General features: G+C 41.8%; 1 protein-coding gene across 3 annotated transcripts in view; it reads right to left on the reverse strand.

The window, feature by feature from the left end:
* Positions 1–21419, reverse strand: part of EOGT (EGF domain specific O-linked N-acetylglucosamine transferase) — a 39954-nt gene that overhangs the window by 11873 nt on the left and 6662 nt on the right. For all 3 annotated transcript variants that reach the window (XM_012473890.2, XM_064361891.1, XM_012473901.3), the window contains 7 exons: positions 18685–18779; positions 17927–18031; positions 14206–14312; positions 10269–10372; positions 1216–1308; positions 795–866; positions 572–658 (listed from right to left, as the gene is read on the reverse strand). In XM_012473890.2, coding sequence (XP_012329313.2) covers positions 572–658; positions 795–866; positions 1216–1308; positions 10269–10372; positions 14206–14312; positions 17927–18031; positions 18685–18779 — 663 coding nt within the window. The remainder of the gene's footprint in view (positions 1–571; positions 659–794; positions 867–1215; positions 1309–10268; positions 10373–14205; positions 14313–17926; positions 18032–18684; positions 18780–21419) is intronic.

Consider the following 21419-nt stretch of genomic DNA (forward strand, 5'->3'; position numbering starts at 1 on the left):
TTATCTGTTTGGCCAGGTGGGTGAATTTCTTGGCAGGGGTTGTGTAGGTTAGATGAAGATTTGGGGAGGTGAGGGAGATACAGCCAATGAAGGGGGAAAGGAAGGCAGGAGGAAGCATTCTTGTAATATTCCTTATCTTCTATTTTATAGGTTTTTGACACCTGGTTTCAGAGGACTCTAGGTCAGAAAATGTTTTTGGTTTTTTTCGGGTGACAGACTCTTGCTCTGTCACCCAGGCTGGCGTGCAAAGGCATGATCGGAGCTCACTGCAGCCTCTGCCTCCTAGGTTCAAGTGATTCTCATGCCCCAGCCTCCTGAGAAGCTGGATTTGCAGGCGCATGCCACCACATCTGGCTAATTTTTGTATTTTTTGTAGAGATGGGGTTTTACCATGTTGGCAAGGCTGGTTTTAAAATCCTGGACTCAAGTGATCCACCTGCCTTAGCCTCCCCAGAAAATGTTAACACAAAAACACAGTCTCCTGATTATTTTTGTTTCTGAAAAGATAGTATTGATTTTTATTAGGGAAGAAAACTCAAGCCCACCTCAGAATCCACAGTGTATCCATTACCTTGGGTCCTTCTTGTGTGATGTTTAGTCTGTGTAGTACATGCTGGGAAAATGCCCTGAATAGTCCAGTATTTTGACAGCCAGATATCTAAAATAAAAACACCAGTTCATATTACAGTGAATACTCTGTATTGTAATTTAAGATACTGTCAAGTTACATATAAATGTTATCTTAAAATCTATGAAGAATAATGTCTGTAAATATAAATGCTAATTGTGCTTACCAGAGGAGTATTATAGAACAGCCCATACCTCATACGGGGGAGTAATGAAAAAACAGCTTCTTTAAAACATACCTAAGAACAAAGATACATTAAAAGATAAGAGGATGTAATTTGCACCCTTCACACTAAAATAGCACTTATAACTTTGAAAAATAGAGTTTAATTAATCTCCATTTTGCATTAAGATTGTCTGAATAGCACACGATTTCACTCAAAGAGAACAGAATTCATATTTTTGGAAAAATTACAGAAAAAAGTTTTCAAAGGCTGCATGATTAACAACACTGAGGATTCTAATTATAATAAAGGAAATTCAGAAATCAGTGGTGATGGCTAATAGGAACTCATAATAAACGTTTATGAGCAAGTCATCTGCACACAACAGATATTCATTCAGACATTTCAGGAAAATTTCCAGTACCCTTTTGGAATCGTAAGTTTTCAAATGTATAATGTCATAATCAGTAAATGCATTCCATGTGTCAGAGAATAGGTCACCATATCCGTAAGAACTCTGAAAGCAGAAACAAAACAAGGTTTTAGGGCAATAAAAGCATACAACATGACTTTTCAAAGATGCAACAAAATACCTGAATTTGCCTGTTAGTGTTAAAAACTAACAATCCTACACAAGTTCATAAAATCCATATAGGCAAAATGGATCTTCATCTTGGGCCTGAGCAAATGCCTAATCTGATGAAATATCATCAGAAATGATTATCACAGTTATACTCTTAGCCATTAACAATGTTTCATTTTTCTACCTTCACTCTTTTTCTTCTCACATCTTTGAAGCTGTAGTTCAGGGTTTCTTCCTGTGAACATCTTACCTAAATTATTCACACAACACATACATATGTCACCGTTTGTACACACTCTATTATGCTCAGTGTGCAAAAGCCACCAGGGTGAATGAAATATGCTTTGGAAAAAAATTTCAGAACAAGAAAATGTGTTGAAGGTTTTAACATTGGCCAGGCATGGTGGCTCATGCCTATAATCCCAGCACTTTGGGAGGCCGAGGCGGGCAGATCACCAATATGAGAAAACCCCATCTCTATTAAAAATACAAAAATTAACCGGGCATGGTGGCATGCACCTGTAATCCCAGCTACTGGGGAGGCTGAGACAGGAGAATCAATCGCTTGAACCAGGGAAGCGGAGGTTGCAGTGAGCCGAGATTGCGCCATTGCACTCCAGCCTGGCTAACAAGAGCGAAACTCTGTCTCAAAAAAAAAAAAAGAAAGTTTTAACATTAAAAATATAGACTGGTCAGTGGCTCATACCTGTAATCCCAGCACTTTGGGAGGCAAAGGTGGGAAGATTACTTGAGCCTTGAAATTTAAGGCTGCAGTGAGCTATGATCATGCCACATACTCCAGCCTGGGTAACAGAGCAAGACCTTGTCTCTAATAAAATAAAACTTTATAATGTATGTAATTCTATGAAATGTCCCCCCACCCACTGACTAGTGAATAAAAAGTGACAACTTCCCACTAATATTAATGGTGTCAATAACACCTTTATATAATAATAATAGCATCCTGCACGCTTCCTGTGTTCCAGGCACTGTTCTTGGGCACTTGACATTATTAGTGTACATTAAGCCACTCACAAGCTTAATGAGTAGATAATATCATTTTCCCTATTTTGCAGATGAGGAAACTGAGATACAATTTTAAGTCATTTGCCTACACTGAAGAGTAGTTGAGTTAGAGAGCTGGGATTCAACCCAGCCTGTGCTGCCAGCTCCATCTGACAGCTGCTTCTCAGTGGGAACTATTTCTGTCTAGTATATTTACCACATGCATTATTTTATTTTATTTTATTTTATTTTTTGGAGATGGAGTCTTGCCCTGTCACCCAGGCTATAGTGCAGTGGCATGACCTGGGCTCACTGCAACCTCCACCTCCCAAGTTCAAGCAATTCTCCTGCCCCAGCCGCCCAAGTAGCTGGGATTACAGGTGCATGCCACTACACCCAGCTAATTTTTGTATTTTTTGGTAGAGACAGGGTTTCACCATATTGGCCAGGCTAGTCTCAAACTCCTGAGCTCAAGTGATGGGCCCACCTCGGCCTCCCAAAGTGCTGGGATTATAGGTGTGAGCCACCATACCCAGCCTCATTTCTTTTTTGAAAAGTAGTTAATTATGAGCTCCATCAGCTAAGAGGAGGAAGACCAATTAATTTTTAAGTGGTTTCACTTAGATTAAAAAATTCAGCCAATAGAATTCAGAAATATGCATTGTAGCATTACATTGAAGGTCTACAGTTAGCTATATATTACGTTCATTATGTTCATGTCTTTTTACCTTTATGGCATTCTTTTCTCAGATTTTAAAAATTTTATGTTGCATATATTACAGTTATTTCAAAGTTATTGAGATCTGTTAGATGTGATAATTTTAAAAAAAAAAACCTTCCTTCAATGTTCCTCCAATGCCATTCTAATAAAGGCCCTTCTCAACACCACCTAAAATGAAATGTCCCTGTTCTGGATCAATAATAAATAAAGGGCAGTTAAAAGAAGTGATTCTAGATGGTTTCCTGAGATAAAATACTTCAGATAAAATAAGATATGTTTGAAAGGAAATTTTAATAATAAAATACAGTAATCCTGACTGATCCTTCCTCAGGGAAGTCATACATTATTTAGTAAGAACCGCCTCCAGAAGCTTCTTTTCCGTTTCCCAAATCCAAATTATCTACCATGAGGGAAGGAGGGGCTTCTTCCTACACTCATGTTGAAGAATATTTGGATAGTCTTCAAGATGACATAAAATCTCCTTTAGTATGTCACAAATTTAAACATGCACATAATCTGTGACTTAGAAATTCACTTACAGGAATCTGTCCTACCGAAATACTAGGATGAGCATGTGAAGATACAGGTATATTGAAAGGACATATGTATTTGCAGTCGCATTTCAGTAAATAGCAAAGAACTGGAAACAAAATTAAATGTGATGTGGGGGCGGGAAATGAATACATGCACTGAAGCATGGATCCAACTTCCAAAACATCTATTTAATAGAACACCACGTAACAGCTACAGCAAGGATAGCCCTAAATGTGCTGACTTAGAAGGATGTTCTGGAGATAATATTAAGGTGGCAGTATGAGACAGAGTATATTTTCCAAAAGAATATAAACATATTGGCCAGGCATGGTGGCTTATGGCTGTAATCCCAGTGCTCTGGGAGGCTGAGGCGGGAGGATCACTTGAGGCCAGGAGTTCAAGACTGTATCTGTCCACTTTCACACTGCTGATAAAGACATACCCTAGGCTGGGAAGAAAAAGAAGTTTAATTGGACTTACAGTTCCACATGGCTTGGGAGGCCTCAGAATCATGGTGGGAGGTGAAAGGCACTTAAATGGCAACAGCAAGAAAAAATGAGGACAAAGCAAAGCGGAAACCCCTGATAAACCCATCAGGTTTCCTGAGACTTATTCACTATCACGAGAATAGCATGGGAAAGACTGGCCCCGTGATTCAATTACCTCCCCTTGGGTCCCTCCCATAAAACACAGGAATTCTGGGAGATAAAATTCAAGTTGAGATTTGGTGGAAACACAGCTAAACCCTATCATTCTGCCCCTGGCTCCTCTAAATCTTGTGTCCTCACATTTCAAAACCAACGATGCCTTCCCAACAGTCCCCCAAAGTCTTAACTCATTTCAGCATTAACCCAAAAGTCCACAGTCCAAAGTCTCATCTGAGAAAAGGCAAGTCCCTTCCGCCTATGAGTCTGTAAAACTAAAAGCAAGCTAGTTACTTCCTAGATACAATGGGGGTACCAGTACTGGGTAAATATAGCCATTCCAAATGGGAGAAATTGGCCACAACAAAGGGGTTACAGGGTCCACGGAAGTCCAAGATCTAGAGGGGCAAACTTTAAAGCTCCAAAATGATCTGCTATGACTCCAGGTCTCACATCCAGGTTACACTGATGTACGAGGTAGGTTCCCATGGTCTTGGGCAGCTCTACTCCTGTGACTTTGCAGGGTACTGTCTCCCCGCTGGCTGCTCTGACAGGTGGGCGTTGAATGCCTGCAGCTTTTCCAGGCACACAGTTCAAGCTGTCAGTGGATCTACCATTCTGGGGTCTGGATGATGGTGGCCCTCTTCTCACAACTCCACTATGGTAACACCACTGTGTGGGGACTCCAACCCCACATTTCCCTTCCACACTGCCCTAGCAGAGGTTTTCCATGAGGGTCCTGCCCCTGCAGCAAATTTTTGCCCCAGCATCTAGGCATTTCCATACATCTGAAATCTAGGCAGAGGTTCCCAAACCTCAATTCTTGACTTCTGTGCACTGCATGCTCAACACCACGTGGAAGTTGCCAAGGCTTGGGGCTTCCACCCTCTGAAACCACAGACCCAGCTGTACGTTGGCCCCTTGCAGCCACAGCAGAAGTAGCTGGGGCACAAGGCACCAAGTTCCTAGGTTGCACACAGCACAGGGACCCTGGACACAACTCACAGAACCACTTTTTCCTCCTGGGCCCCTAGGGGGAAGCTGCCGTAAAGGTTTCTGACATGGCCTGGAGTCATCTTCCCCATAGTCTTGAGGATTAACATTAGGCTCCTTAGTATTGATGAAAATTTCTGCAACTGGCTTGAATTTCTCCCCAGAAAATGGGTTTTTATACTCTATCGCATAGTCAGGCTGCAAATTTTCTTAACAGCACCCAAGTCACCTTTTGAATGCTTTGCTGCTTAGAAATTTCTTCTGCCAAATACCCTAAATCATCTCTCTCAAGTTCAAAGTTCCACAAATCTCTAGTGCAGGGGCAAATATCTCCAGTCTCTTTGCTAAAACGAAACAAGAGTCACCTTTGCTCCAGTTCCCAACAGGTTCCTCATCTCCATCTGAGACCACCTCGGCCTGGATATTATTGTCCATATCACTATCAGCATTTTGGGCAAAGTTATTCAACAAGTCTCTAGGAAGTTCCAAACTTTCCTGCATTTTCCTGTTTTCTTCTGAGCCATTCAAACTGTTTCAATCTCTGCCTGTTACCCAGTTCCAAAGTCGCTTCTACATTTTCAGGTATCTTTTCAGCAACGCCCCACTCTACTGGTACCAATTTAATGTATTAGACTGTTTTCAGCCTGCTGATGAAGATATACCCAAGAATGGGAAGAAAAAGAGGTTTCATTGAACTTACAGCTCCACATGGCTGCGGAGGCCTCAGAATCATGGTGGGAGGTGAAAGGCCCTTCTTACATGGTGGTGGTAAGGGAAAGTGAGGAAGAAGCAAAAGCAGAAACCCCTGATAAACCTATCAGATCTCGTGAGACTTATTCACTATCACAAGTATAACATGGGAAAGACTGGCCCCTTTGATTCAATTACCTCCCCCAGGTCCCTCCCACAACATGTAGGAATTCTGGGAGATATAATTCAAGTTGAGGTTTGGTGAGGACACAGCCAAACCATATCAAAGACCAATCTGGGTACCAGAGTGAGATCTTGTCTCTACAGAAAATAAATTTAAATATTAGCCAGATGTCAAATCAGAAGACAGTTACATGTATTATATACAAACACACACACATAGATACAGCATGTATATAGTACATCTATATATAACTATATATATACTATTATAACATAAACATGGAAAAACATAGCCAGGTATGGTGGCATGCACCTGTAGTCTTGGCAACTTGGGAGACTGAGGCAGGAAGATCACCTAAGCCCAGGAGAGCAAGGCTGCAGTGAGCTAGGAAGCCTGGGTGACATATTTGCACTTATTAAAACAAAAAGAGTCTTGCAAGGGATTCACACACATGTTAATTGCAGTTACCCTTGGGGGAACATGGAATTGAAAAAGAGGAAGAAGGAGACTTTTTTAAAAACTTTACATACTTCTGTGCTGTTTGAACTCATTATAAGCAGGTATGACTTTCATAATTTAAAAAGTAATCATGGCTGAATGCAGTGGCTCATGCCTGTAATCCCAGCACTTTGGGAGGCCGAGGTGGGCGGATCATCTGCAATCAGGAGTTTGAAACCAGCCTGGTCAACGTGGTGAAACTCTGTCTCTATTAAAAATACAAAAATTAGCCAAGTGTGGTAGCACACACCGTAATCCCAGCTACTGGGGAGGCTGAGCCAGGAAAATCGCTTGAACCTGGGAGGCGGAGCTTACAGTGAGCGAAGATCGTGACACTGCACTCAAGCCTGGGCAACAGAGCAAGATTCCGTCTCAAAAACAAACAAAATAATCATAAAGCTATACTACTTCTCAGCATAAGCAAATGTGGAAAGCCTGCAGTAATTTCCCCTTTTATTTATTCTGTTAGATAAGAGCAGTCCTGCTGTGCCCAGAGAGGCATCTGAAGATGGGTCCTTCTATGCATGTTTGCAGGTTGGTGGCCCTGCCCATCCCACTGAGGATGCCACGTGCTGAAGGGAGTAAACTGCAGAGTTTTTCAAGGGGAAAGGGAAGGCCCCATAGGCTTCCTTGTGGGAACCACTGGGGAGTAAACTGCAGAGTTTTTCAAGGGGAAAGGGAAGGCCCCATAGGCTTCCTTGTGGGAACCATTGGGAAAATATCACCAAGATATGATCTGTAGTCGCAGCTACCTCCCTGCTCTTCCCTGGGCAAACTGCTCATCTCAGACCATCAGGACTCTGGCAACACTATCCACTGAGGGGGATTCATGTCACAGTCACCCTGCAAGTGACAGTGCTGCTTAATTTAAGTCCTTACCAACAAAAGAGAAACAGTGGCCACACAAACCTTTGCTTAGCGCCATCCCCATCCAACCTACCATCTTCTGTGGGTCTGAATTCTGGAGCAATCTGGCAGAGTTGCCTGTCCTGAGAACCTGGCTGAGTAAATGGCAAAAGCCTCTTTGACCAAGAGTGCGGGTTTAAAACGTATGCACAGGGAGTGGCCAAGGAGAGGGGTAACACCGAGCAGCCACCCTGCTGGGCAACACCCATCCTGCTTATCTGTGCCAGAATCGAAGTCAGATTGCCGTCATGTCTTGTGCTCAGCTGACTGAGTAACCTGGGGTCTTCATGGTGGCTGTGTATCCTATTCCAGCAGGCACAGAGAAGGGGAGGGTTGTAGAAGCTGGCTCACTATAACTTAGTCCATTTGAGGACGACGTGGAAAAGTATGCAACAGGTACAAGGAAGCTTCTGGAAGGCATCTGATAAACTTTACGTCAACTTAGTCTGGCAACTTAGGTAGAGTCCTCTTCAGAGGACTTTAGGAAGATGATAGAGCACTGTGATGTCTGAGCACAGGTCTGGGGACAGGCTGCCTGGATGGAATACTTGGTTCCACCCTCACTGACTACATCATCTTAGAACACTCACCTGCTGCTCAGGCCTCGGCCTCTTGTCTATAAAATAAACTAATGAAAACCAAAGTACATGAGGGATCATGAGCATGAAATTAAATAACATCATTTATGTTAATTACAAAATTTAAAAATAGCTTTGTTTAGAAAGGGCAAAACAGCCCCGAGATAATCATTTAGGGCTTGTCATGGCTGGTGACTGTGGCCTGACTGCACTGATACAAAAAGAAGAAAAGAAAGGAACTGTGGTTCCCTTTGCTCACAAAACATTTCCAAGAAATGAAACTGTGGTGGCAGCAAAACTGAAATACAAGAGGGAAATGTAAATGCATACAGATGGAAAATGAAAGAAGGCATTAACATGCCAAGAATTACAGTCTCATCAGACTTCAAATCTAACTCAAAGCCTAGGGAGCAGTGATCCTGAAAACCTTTCTACACAGCTCTACTACAAGCCTCTGATCCGTGAAAAAGGGGTCAGCAAAACTCTCTCCTTCTGCATGAGAATTTGACCTTCTGTTAACTGGCTAACTCGGCTCTCTGGAAATGAAGATAGCTTGTGTCAACCATGTGCCTAGGCAACATTGCTTCTGATCTAAAAAGATGCTTGATAGGTAAATTGCTTCTGGACTGGGAAAGCCATGTTTCAGATTCCCTGAGTTCACTGACTCCTGGAACCTGGCATGTCTCTTTCAGGGATCCTGGGGCTTTGCCAATGAAGTTGTGTCAGGAGATGTTGGCCCCTGCAGGATATGAGGCTCGTAAGCCAAGGCATTGCCTGTGCCTCCCCCAGATGAATCTTGTCTCCTTGCAGCTGAGCTGTGCTGTATGAACTGCTAGCATGCCCTCTGGAAGAAACACCTGAGGCTGCCCTGCCAGCAAGCTGTGATTCCCTTGCAATGTAATCCTGAATAGTCTCACACCAAGAGCCGAGTATATGAGTGTCTTGTGAGTCCAAAGGTTGAGTAGAACATTAGATGACCCCCAGGTGGGTGTTCCAACTTCCCAGTTTAGGCAAACTCTCTCATGTACACTACAAACCATTTATTCTCCTTATTGTAATTGTCACAGTTAACATTTAGAGCACAAGTACTGTGTACCAGGCACTGTGACTGTTCACACACTCTATGGTTCATTCTCAAAATGACACCTCGGTAAATGTCATTATCTCATTTCACAGCTAAAGATACTGGGGCACATCTTGGGGTTTCCTCAGCAGGTAGGGGGCCAGATATGGGAAGAAGCAGGGAAAAGGCAGGCAAAGAGAGAGAAGGGAAAAAAGACTGCACTAAAAACAAATAAACAGCAGGTGTCACTCAACAGACGCATTTATGTGTACGCCTAAGACCTGCCCTATAGAGTGAGCTGAAACACAGCATAATTCAGCACAAAGGACATAGTAACGAGGAAGCTGCTATTAAGCAAAGGCAGACAGTAATGCAAGAGGCTGAAAAGTAAACAGAGGAAAGCACTTCCAACACAGGTTATAGAGGTTGAGCGAATGACAGCCTTTTTTTTTTTTTGAGACAGAGTCTTGCTATTACCCAGGTTGCAATGCAGTGCCATGATCTTGGATCAGCACAATCTCCACCTCCCAGGTTCAAGTGATTCTCTACCCTCAACCTCCTGAGTAGCTGGGACTACATGTGTGTGCCACCACATCCAGCTAATTTTTGTATTTTTGGTAGAAACAAGGTTTCACCATGTCGGCCAGGCTGGTCTCGAAAATCCTGACCTCTAGTGATCCACCCACCTTGGCCTCCCAAAGTGCTGGGATTATAGGTATGAGCCACCGTGCCCAGATGAATGGCAGTCTTTCATATATCTGTCCCAGAAGAACACTGAGCCAAAGTCACTGAATCTCTGGCCTTTGGAGCTTCCCTCACCTAGAAAGGGAAAGAAACCTTCCCCACTGCCTCATTCTAAAATTCAAAGAACAAAGGTACACACATACCTATGTATCTGCCTATATGTATATGCACAAGTCAATGCATGTATATACAGATAAATTCACACCCATCCACATATGTGCAGGTGTGTATGTTTAAATGTATGTGTCTTCGAAAATTCTGTTTCACAAGATGAGAGTCACATGCTGATACGAGGGAAAGACAGTGCTGAAGCAGAGAGCACATTCTTACTTACGGTGTCCCACATCACGATGTACACGTCAGTACTGAATGAGTTATTAACGTGCTGGGTAATATAAAGATTGACGAAATCACAGAAGTGGTGATACATGTTAACACCTAGTGTTGGAAAACAAAACTACGTTAACACCAAAGAGCACAGGATTAAGCAAGTTTTATTCAATCCTATCTATTTATAATTTAAGAGAATTTTAGTTTAAATAAATGGGGAAAAAAATAACAGGTTTTTTTTCTTTCAAACATGAAATTATCTACATACATAGGTAGTCATCAATTTTCGGACTGACTGGGTTTCAAAAGTCACTCTAAAATTGGTTATTTAAAATCAGGAATGCATTTTCCCATATATCCCAAGTAACAAGTGATCATTAAGTTCCCAGAAAATAACAAGGTAGGTCTATTTAACTCAAAACTGAGTAGAACTACAGAGTCATGAAGACAATTGATTATTTCTTCTGATTTTATTCATTGTTTTTATCAGAGGTGGGGTCTTGCTAAGGTGGCGTGCACCACCATGCCTAGCTTGATCATTTACTTTTTAAAGTCAACTAAGGGGCCAGGTGCAATGGCTCACATCTGTAATCACAGCACTTTAGGAGGCCAAGGCAGGTAGATCACCTGAGGTCAACAGCAGGTAGATCACAGCCTGGCCAACATCGTAAAACCCCATCTCTACTAGAAATACAAAAATTAGCCAGGCCTGGTAGTACCTGCCTGTAATCCCAGCCACTCAGAGGACTATGACAGGAGAATTTGCTTGAACCTGGGAGAAGGAGGTTGCAGTGAGCCAAAATCACACTACTGCACTCCAGCCTGGGTGACAGAGTGAGTCTCTGTCTCAAAAAAAAAAAAAAAATCAATTAAACAACATCTGTTCATCATGGAAGTACTGAGTACTGGCAATGATGGTAACTAACATTTTAGTAATTTTCATTCCTGTCTCTTTTTTCCCTATTTAATCATTGCTTTTATCATTCCTGGAAAAACATTAACCAACTATCATATAAAAGAGGTGAATGTTTTGTGTTCTGATTGAAAGAGAAGGAATTCTGGAGTAGGAAGAACTGGGTTGAATTCCAGCATAGCCATTCATGCGCAACGTTCTCAGATGAGTTCATAAAGTCCCTAAGTTTTAGCTTCTCTATAGAAATGGGAAATAGTCACCTAAGTGCCAGCTTTATTATGAGAAACCCAAAGATAATACATCTTAAAGTACCCATCCCAGTGCCAGGCACATAAGAAGCCCTGAATGAAGACTAGCTAGATCCTGCTAGGTCAGATAGAGTGGAGAGGGCTGTGGGTGCCACTATTTGTAAGTTCACATGCCATTCATTAAAAAGAAACAGAATGTGCACCCTCTCCACTTAAGCATGCAGGACCCAGTATTCATCCTGGAAATGTACAAATCTAAAATGGGATGAAATTCCAAGAACAGACACTTAGAACATGCATTTTAAAGGTGGGAAAATGTTGAGTAAAAGAAAAACAGGGACTCTCAAAAGCTGACATCATAAAATATTCTGACTTCATTCCCACAGTGAAAAATAACACTGTGTACCAGAAATAATACTACAAAAATACTCTGTTTTTTTCAGCCTGGAATCTTAGATGATTGCTTGGAAGGGCTAATTTTTTTGCCCAGAAAAATCTGGGCAAAAAATGTATTTTCAAATTAACAAGAAAAATAAGGTTCTATCAGAATACATCCTCTTTTCCCAGGTTAACCATACGGCACACACGAGCTCTTTCACATAACATTTAGTGAGTTCCTGACAGTTACTAGGGAATGCAACAGGCACAAAACAGTGCTTGGGGCTGCAAGAATTTATACACAGAGAAGAAAATGTAAGCTCCATCCTTGAGAAATGTGCCCCTTAATGAGTCTTGATCTGTGGAATGCTCGTTTTCCTAAGGTATGAGTTAACGAAAAGGAAAACTGAGCCAGGCAAAGTTGTTCACACCTATCAACCCAGAACTTTGGGAGGCCAAGGTAGGAGGATCACTTAAGCCCAGGAGTTCAAGACCAGACTGAGCAACACAGTGAGACCCTGTCTCTTCAAAAATTTTTTAAAAATTAGCCCAGCATACTGGTGCATGCCTGTGGTCCCAGCTACTTGAGAGGCCCAGGTGGGAGAATCACTTGAGCCCAGGAGGTTTAGGCTGCAGTGAGCTATAATCACGCCACTGTACTCCAGCCTGGGCAATAGAGCAAGACCCTATCTCTAAAGAAAGGAAAGGAAAATTGGAAGACAGTATAATTTAGAAGAAAAAAGTAGAGTTATGAATATAGGAAGGAAACAGCACATGTCTACCCTAGCCTATTATTCTCACTTTATATACTTTATTGTGTAAGTACCTGCATAAATTTAATAGCTCACACATATTTGCCACTTTTACAGGCAAATCAGTGTTTTCTTTGCCCCTTTTTAATTTGCATATTTTAAAAACGAGCCAAAATGTGGAACATAGCATTTTTACTTGCTCTTATTTCAAAAACCTAAACTTGTCTGATTTCTGAATTTAATACTTTGTAATATAAGAATTATGACTTCAGAAGGCAGAGCACATTAAAACTATGCTCAATAAATTATAGTAATTCTGAAATATTTGTGACAGAGGCTCTCTATATTTCACTGTAAGCCCAACCTCTCATGAATTTTGATATGATCCAGCATAGTAATCTCTGCCTCTCATAATGAGAGAGATAATATAGTACAATCTGTGTTTCTCCTCTCCAGTGTAACTGGTTCACAAAGTTAAAGCTCTGCTTGCAAGCTGAGAGACAGGCTATAAGTATAAATGAGAAAATAATTTTAATTTTATTTCAATAATAAATTACAGTGGTAACTTCCAGAAGACTTTTAAGTTCATGGGCCAGACGTCGAGGTGCACACCTGTAATCCTAGCACTTTGGGAGGCCGAGGTGGGCGGATCATAAGGTCAAGAGATCAAGACCATCCTGGCCAACATGGTGAAACTCCATCTCTACTAAAAATACAAAAATTAGCTGGGCGTGGTTGCGTGCACCTATAATCCCAGCTACTGGGGAGGCTAAGCCAGGGGAATTGCTTGAACCCGGGAGGCAGAGGTTGCAGTGAGCTGACAGATTGTGCCACTGCACTCTAGCCTGGTGACACAGACTCTGTCCCCCCCAAAAAAAAAAAGTAATTTTAAGTTCACTTTAGTCACGGAAATGCTATAGAAAGTTTGCCAGGGCAGGTCATGGACATTTCTTTCCCACCCATACTATACACATGGCTTTTGATCTTTCTTTTCCACCCCCCCACAGAGTCATGCTCTGTCTGTCGCCAGACTGGAGTACAGTGGCGCAATCTTGGCTCACTGCAACCTCTGCCTCCCAGGTTCAAGCAATTCCCCTGCCTCAGCCTCCCAAGTAGCTGGGACTACAGGCATGCGCCACCACACGCAGCTAATTTTTTGTATTTTTTTTAGTAGAGACGGGGTTTCACCAAGTTGGCCAGGATGGCCTTGATCTCCTGACCTCATGATCCGCCCGCCTCGGCCTCCCAAAGTGCTGTGATTAGAGGTGTGAGCCACTGCATCTGGCCCGGCTTTTGATTTTAAACGTCTTTTAATGAAAGACAATCTAAATCAAATGATTAGACAAAACAGATGGAGTAAATTTAGTTACAAAAGATATAAATATGCTTTCTCTAGTCCTTTGATTTTGAAATATCAAATTTTGAAATAAGTCCTTTGATATAAATATGAAAGTTTCTTCTCAAATGCCAAAGGTACAAAATAATGGAAAGTTCAAACTAGTTCAACTCCTTCTTCAGAGAAGAAAGCAAAAAACAAATCTACTGTTTGTCATGCTGCTTCCAAAACATTCATAGAGAATTACTGCATCCAAAAAAAGGAATAAAATCTCATTAACAAATACATAAATAACAGACAAAATAACTCCTCACCTGCATCTAATTTCATGAAATATGTTGGTTTTTCAATGACAATGTCACATTTAGCATCTTGTATAGGTCTGAAGTTGAGCTGAGTATAGCTCTGTAGCTCAGCAAACCTGAAATTATGAATTGGGAGATGACTTCATTTTTTTCTTTTTCTTTTTTTTTTTTTTTTTTGTCACTTTGCAGTTCTTATATGACTGACAGGGAGATGACTTCAGACTGATTCTCTCAAACTTCCTATTGCAACATTGTAACTTAGGATCTGTTCATTAGGCAGATTTTACTTCTAGTTGGTAGAGACACTCCTACCCACACCTGTAACTTCTAAACCTTACTGACATTTATATGGGTTGGTATCAATTTTAATGTTAAGCCAAGGAACAGGCCTGGCGCAGTGGCTCACGTCTGTAATCCCAGCAGTGTGGGAGGCCGAGGCAGGCGGATCACAAAGGCAGGAGATTGAGACCATCCTGGCCAACATGGTGAAACCTCATCTCTACTAAAAATACAAAAATTAGCTGGGCATGGTGGTGCATGCCTGTAGTCCCAGTTACTCAGGAGGCTGAGGCAGGAGAATCACTTGAACCTCGGAGGCAGAGGTTGCAGTGAGCCAATATTGCGCCACTGCACTCCAGCCTGGGGACAGAGTGACACTCCATCTAAAAAAAAAAAAAAAAGACAAGGAACAAAAATGATTTGAAAATTCAGTCTTAGCCGGGCGCAGTGGCTCACACCTGTAATCCTAGCACTTTGGAGGCTGAGGTGGGCGGATCACCTGAGGTTGGGAGTTTGAGACCAGCCTGACCAACATGGAGAAACCCAGTCTTTACTAAAAATACAAAATTAGCCAGGCTTGGTGGCGCATGCCTGTAGTCCCGGCTAATCGTGAGGCTGAGGCAGGGGAATCGCTTGCACCTGGGAGGCAGAGGTTGCAGTGAGCTGAGATCACGCCACTGCACTCCAGTCTGGGCAACAAGAGTGAAATTCCGTCTCAAAAAAAAAAAAAATTCAGTCTTATGTGCCAAATAGATTGGGAACTGACCAAAGAAGACATTTATATATTGGGTTGGCTAAATAACCTACCACAAAAGTAAGAAGACTCAAAAGATTTCCCAGTGAGGCTCAAAAAGAACAATGAGCCAGAGAAACTCTTGACAGACTTCTTGGATTCTGAGAAAGACAGCATTCCAAGAATCATCCGGCGTCTCAGAAAGATAGCAGAGACAGCTAAGTGTCCCAGAACAAAGGAAATTTATCTCTTGGAAAACATCTTTGGAAGTCACATAGCACAATTTTCTTCCAAACAAAAAAAGACAATCCCAAGCATGTGACAACTGTGAGATATTTAGAGTTAACATAAAGATCATCTCTAACTCTTCCTTAAGATCATACTTCATGTAAAACAAGTATCAAAGAGATCCTTTTAAAACACAAGACCAAAAGAGTGCGGTGGTTTCAAACATGGGTCTACAAACTCTTTAATACCTCTCCCTTCAAGAGGAGGAAGTTAATTCCCTCCCTTTAAGAGTGGGCTGGACCTTGTGACTCACTCTTAATGGACAGAGTACAGCAGAACTGATGGCAGGTCATTTCTGGGATTAAGCTATACAAGTACTGTGGCTTCCATCTCAGAGCATGTACTCCCTCAGATGATGTGCTCCTGGGAAAGCCAGCAGCCATGCCATGAGCAGCAGTAGGGAGGCCCATATGGTTAACACTGAAGTCCCTGGCCAAGAGGAGCCGAAGCTTACAACAGCCTGAGTAAGTTTAGCAGCAGATTCCCCAGGCCCAGGTTTGGTCTAGAGATGGCTACAGCCCTGGGCAACTCAGCTGAGCTGCTCCCAAGCCCTGACCCTCAGAAGTAGTGTGAGATAATACATGTCTGTATTTTAAGCTGCCAAATTTTAGAGTGATTTGTTATACAACAATAGGTAATAAATACAAGTATACACTAGGGTACACTTTGGAATAACCTGTCACACAGCAATAAGTAACTAATACAATTATGCCCTAGGAAACTACCATGTGGAATCAAATATCAAAATGTACCAGGAATCAAAAAGCCCACTTGAATGTAGAAAGTACCTCCTGTAAAAGTGTGTTAAGTCATATGAGAGACTGCATTGCAGACTGCAAAATGCCAGACCAATGTGTGGTAGATTATTATTCTGAATGATCTGCAGCCAGGCAGTGAGACCTCTTTAAAACCAAATAAATAAAAAAGTTTGCTCAGCAAGTTTTTTTTTTTTTTTTGAGACAGGTCTTGCTTCGTCACCCAGGCTCCAGTACAGTGGCGCAATCATAGTTCACTGTAGCCTTGACCTCCCGAGCTTACGCAATCCTCCTGCCTCAGCCTCCCAAGTAGCTAGGATTACAGGGGCATGCCACCTCACTCAGCTAATTTTTTTTTATTTTTTATTTTTAGAGATGAGGTCTTGTCATGTTGCCCAGGCAGGTCTTGAACTCCTGGGCTCAAGTAACACTTCTGCCTTGGCCTCCCAAAGTGCTGAGATCTTAGACATGAGCTGCCATTCCTAGCCTTGGCATGGATGTTTGACCTTAAAAATTAACATTATGTAAGAAACCTGTGTGACTAGACGGGAGTAGCATGAGCATTTCTTTAGGATAATGGAACAATTCTGCATCCTGATTGTGGTGTGGTTATATGCACCTACACACGTGATGAAATTTTAATGAGTGCAGGTAATCACGGGTGAAATCTGCACAAGTTTAGTTAATACTACTGTACCAATGTCAATGTCATGGCTGTGATCATTGTGCCATGGTTATATGAGATATTACCATTACAGGAAGCTCAGGCAATTAGACAACTTACAAGTTCTCCTTGCACTTTGATATGCTTTAGCTGTGTCCCCACCCAAATTTCATCTTGAATTTTAGCTCCCATAATCCCCATGTGTCATGGGAGGGACCCAATGGGAGGTAAGTGAATCATGGGGGTGAGTTTTTCCTGTGCTGTTCTCTAGATCTGATGGTTTCATAAAGGGCAGTTCCCACTGCACACGCTCTCTTGCCTGCCGCCATGTAAGACATGCCTTTGTTCCTCCTTTGCCTTCTACCAAGATTGTGAGGCCTCCCCAGCCATGTGAAACTGTGAGTCCATTAAACCTCTTCCTTTATAAATTACTAACTCTTGGGTATATCCTTATAGCAGAGAGAGAACTGACTAATACATACTATTTTTAAGCTTCTATGAGTCTAAAATTATTTTAAAATAAAAATTGTTTTAATTCAAAAAGCTAGCCAATGATGTTAAAAGTCAGAGTAGCATTTACCTTTGGAGAGGAGGATGGGAGTATGGCCTGGGAGGAAGCCTGATGTGGTGATGATGTTCTATTTTTGGACCTGGGTAAAAGTTACATGGGTGGGTTCACTTTTTTACAATCCAAACTGTACCTTTTTGTGTATGCTTGTTACATATTTTAATACATGTGTACTGTTTTTTAAATGTGTTCCCCAAAACACATGCAGTAATTGTGAGTTAGTAAAAATGGATTTTTGAGCTATTTTTCTTTCACTAGCAAACAGTATTATATTTACCACCATAAACACATATTTAATTTAGATGCACTGTCACTTCCCAGAAGCTCATGCCAAATTATATACAAATGATGTAACATTTTCCGTTTGAGACTCCCATTAATATCTGCAAGTGCCAAAAATAAAGGCAAATATTTCTGAAACAGATATGTTAAAAATATCTTACCACGACTGCAAAGGGCTTTTGCGCTGACCTTCAGACATCAATGTACGGATGTCAAGTTCACAGTGCCCTCCAATTTCACCACTCTGGAAAAAGTCCTCTTTAAATCTGGTGTATAACAAAACATTAAGTTGAGTTCAGAAAACTTCTTCATGACCCAAGCACGCGGGTTGTAACTAAAGTGGATTACCAGTTTCCAAACTCAGTTTTTAAAAAGAATTTAACTATTGATAATAGAAAATTTCAAAGGTATATAAAAGTAACAGAATCATATCAGGAACCTAATATACCCACAACCCAACTTTGCCATGCAATCAACTGGTGGCCTGAGTCATCTATCCCCCACCCATTCCCCAACCCCTCTGCTATACTGTCAAAAGCAAATTCAAGATAATATATCCCTTCAGCCAGCCTTGGTGGCTCACACCTATAATCCCAGCACTTTGGAAGGCTGAGGTGGAAGGATCACTTGAGCTCAAGAGTTTGAGACCAGCCTGGACAATGTTAAGAGACCCCATCTCTTCAAAAATTAAAAAATTAGCCAAGCCTGGTGGTGTACTTTGGTAGTCCCAGCTATTTGAGAAGCTCAAGTGGGAGCATCACTTAGGTTTGGGAGCCCACAGCTGCAGTGAGCCATGATTATACCACTGCACTCCAGCCTGGGCAACAGAGCAAGACCCTGTCTCAAAAAAAAAAAAAATCCCTGGATCTGAAAATATTTCAGAATTTCTATTAGATGTTAACATTAACCACTTAAATACCTGTCATGATTTCTCTTGATGTTTCTTAAATCAAGGTAAAGATTGGTTGCTCTGCAGTACTGAAGATAACGGGAACACACCAGACTTGAGTCACTCTGAAATAAGGTTGAGCGAAAGAAAAAAATAACTCCGATTATTAACACAGCAAGAACTCACCCAGAATTGCTAGACATGTTGACAGCATGGACACCCTCATGTTCAAACCACATGATGTGGTAAGAAAAGCTCTCCAAAGACTGCATCTGCTGAAGGATATTTTCTCCTTCCCAGCAGACCCTGACCAAGCATACTTTTGCCAGTTTCCCACTTTTAAGTTACTACGGAGAACTCCCAAATGCTCTGTCACCTCAAATTTTAAAGCCAAGAGTTGTATGTGTGGCTCAGTTCAGTTCCCTTTGAAAAAAAAAAAAAAAAAGCACCCAGAACCAGTATTACTACCCCGACAGCTATGTCAAAAAGCAGTTTCCAAAAGCAAGCCAAAAGAAACAAGGAAGAATGCACACATAAGAGACATTAAAGGCAGGGAGGGAAGTTTGCCAGTTTTAATAAGGGTACTTTCTGCAAACTGTAAAGCTTGTGGGAGCCTCTGTCTCAACAGCAACATGAGGGCAATATGTCCAAAGTAACTGAAGAAAGGAGTTTAGGAGTCAGCTACCAGAGACTGATTCTACTTCAACCAATCTGGGCTGTGCTGAGAGCTTCAAAAACTTTTATCTGCTCTGGTTTTATTTACAGACTTAAATACCATTTTAACCATTTTTCCTAAAACTCCCAATGAACACGTAGCCTTAATTTCGACCTGCAGGTCATTTTGGAGTCTGTAGTTGGTAAAAGGTTGCAATGGACTAAATGTTTGTGTCTCTGCCAAATTCTTACACTGAAATCCTAATCCCCAGGGTGATGATATTAGAAGGTGTGGGGTAGCCAGGAATTTGAGACATTAGGAGACAGGGCTTTGAGGAGGTAATTAGGTTATAAGGGTAGAGCTTGCATGAATGAGATTAATGCCCTTATAAAAGGGACTCCAGGGAACGTCTTGCCCTCTTTTTTCTATGTGAGGAGATAACGAGAAGTCAGCAGTCTGCAACCTAGAAGAGGTTCCTCACTGGAACCAACACCCTGGTACCCTACTCTCAGACTTCCAACCTCCAGAACAGTGAGAAATCCATTTCTATTGTTTATAAGCCACCCACTCTATGGTATTTTGTTATAACAGCCCAAATAACTAAGACAGGGATCACACTCTGCTTGCACAAAGCAAATCAAGGTAAATCTTAGCCAAAAGAACATTCTAAAGCCACCTTGAAAGAGCCATGCAAAATGGGGTTGTAATTCTTCTCTTGCCCTTTCCATGTGAACAGCTAGACTCTAGCCAAGTATGCAAGATAGAACAGAACTTTGCTAAAGACACCCTGCAGACGTGCAGCTTAATGGAATGCCTCACATCCTCAGCCCTCATTCACCTGGCTAGAATGCTCAAAGCTCTATTACGTGACACCCTCCTAGCGCTATAAAGCATATACTCAGTTTTCGAATGTGAGTAAATTTTAAAAGATTTTTTAGTTTCCCAGTGTGGTTGGAGATTAGAGACCCCTGAAACGTCAGAGAGTCAAGGTTCAGGATCATTGAGTTAAAGAATACTGGCCAGGCGCGGTGGCTCACACCTATAATCCCAGCACTTTGGGAGGCCGAGGCGGGCGGATCACGAGGTCAAGAGATCGAGACCATCCTGATCAACAAGGGGAAACCCCGTCTCTACTAAAAATACAAAAATTAGCTGGGCATGGTGGCGTGCACCTGTAATCCCAGCTACTCGGGAGGCTGAGGCAGGAGAATTGCTCGAACCCAGGAGGCGGAGGTTGCAGTGAGCCGAGATCGCGCCATTGCACTCCAGTCTGGGTAACAACAGTGAAATTCCGCCTCAAAAAAAAAAAGAATACTGTACCTTAATCCTAAGTGCTTACAAGCTTACAACTCCATCAACCTTTAAAAAATAACACTGAGCCCTTTGCTGGGAACCAGGCCCTGCTGCACTGAGCATTTTTATCTGTAGAACCTCATTCTTCCTTACCATATGCTACATAAAAGGCATGGCTTTAAGGCAAAGGAAATAGAAACAAGGAAAGCCTAAGTACCTTGTCCAAGACTCAGGATCTGAACCCTGTAGTTGAGAGCCTGCTCTTGTATTTACTACCTAAAACTGCCTCCTGACAACGTGTTTTATCTGATCCACTGAGGTACAATACGGTATGGCTGAAAGTAAACTGAAAAAAAATCTGCATTTTAATCCTAGATGCATAATTAATTCTACAGGGTAGCTGTTCAGTCTTGGAGGAGTAGCTTAACTCCTCTGAGGACCCTGTTTTCCACACTGATAAAATGGCATCAGTAGTATCTGCTCTGTCTGCTATAATGCTTACGATCATCAAACTAGATAACACACAGAAAAGCTTTCCGCAAACTGTAAAGCTCTGGGCAAATATAGAGCAGTATAGTGGTGCTTTACCGTCTGTCCCAAAGTATCTGAGAATGAATTTGTAAAGATGCAATTTATCAATTTCTCTTCTTTAACATATGTTTCGGGGGAAGATTCGAAATCTAAAATTATTCTGTCTTAAAATATGACTATTTGATATATGTGGGATAAGGAGGACAGGGTTTCCAAAGGAAAGAGAACAACCTATTTGGGGAAGTTACATAAAACTCTAAGCCATAAGTAAGTGAGAGTGAGGAAT

Source organism: Aotus nancymaae, unplaced genomic scaffold, assembly GCF_030222135.1.
Source record: "Aotus nancymaae isolate 86718 unplaced genomic scaffold, 86718_ANA_hifiasm-v0.15.2.pri h1tg000046l, whole genome shotgun sequence".
Lineage (NCBI taxonomy): Eukaryota > Metazoa > Chordata > Mammalia > Primates > Aotidae > Aotus > Aotus nancymaae.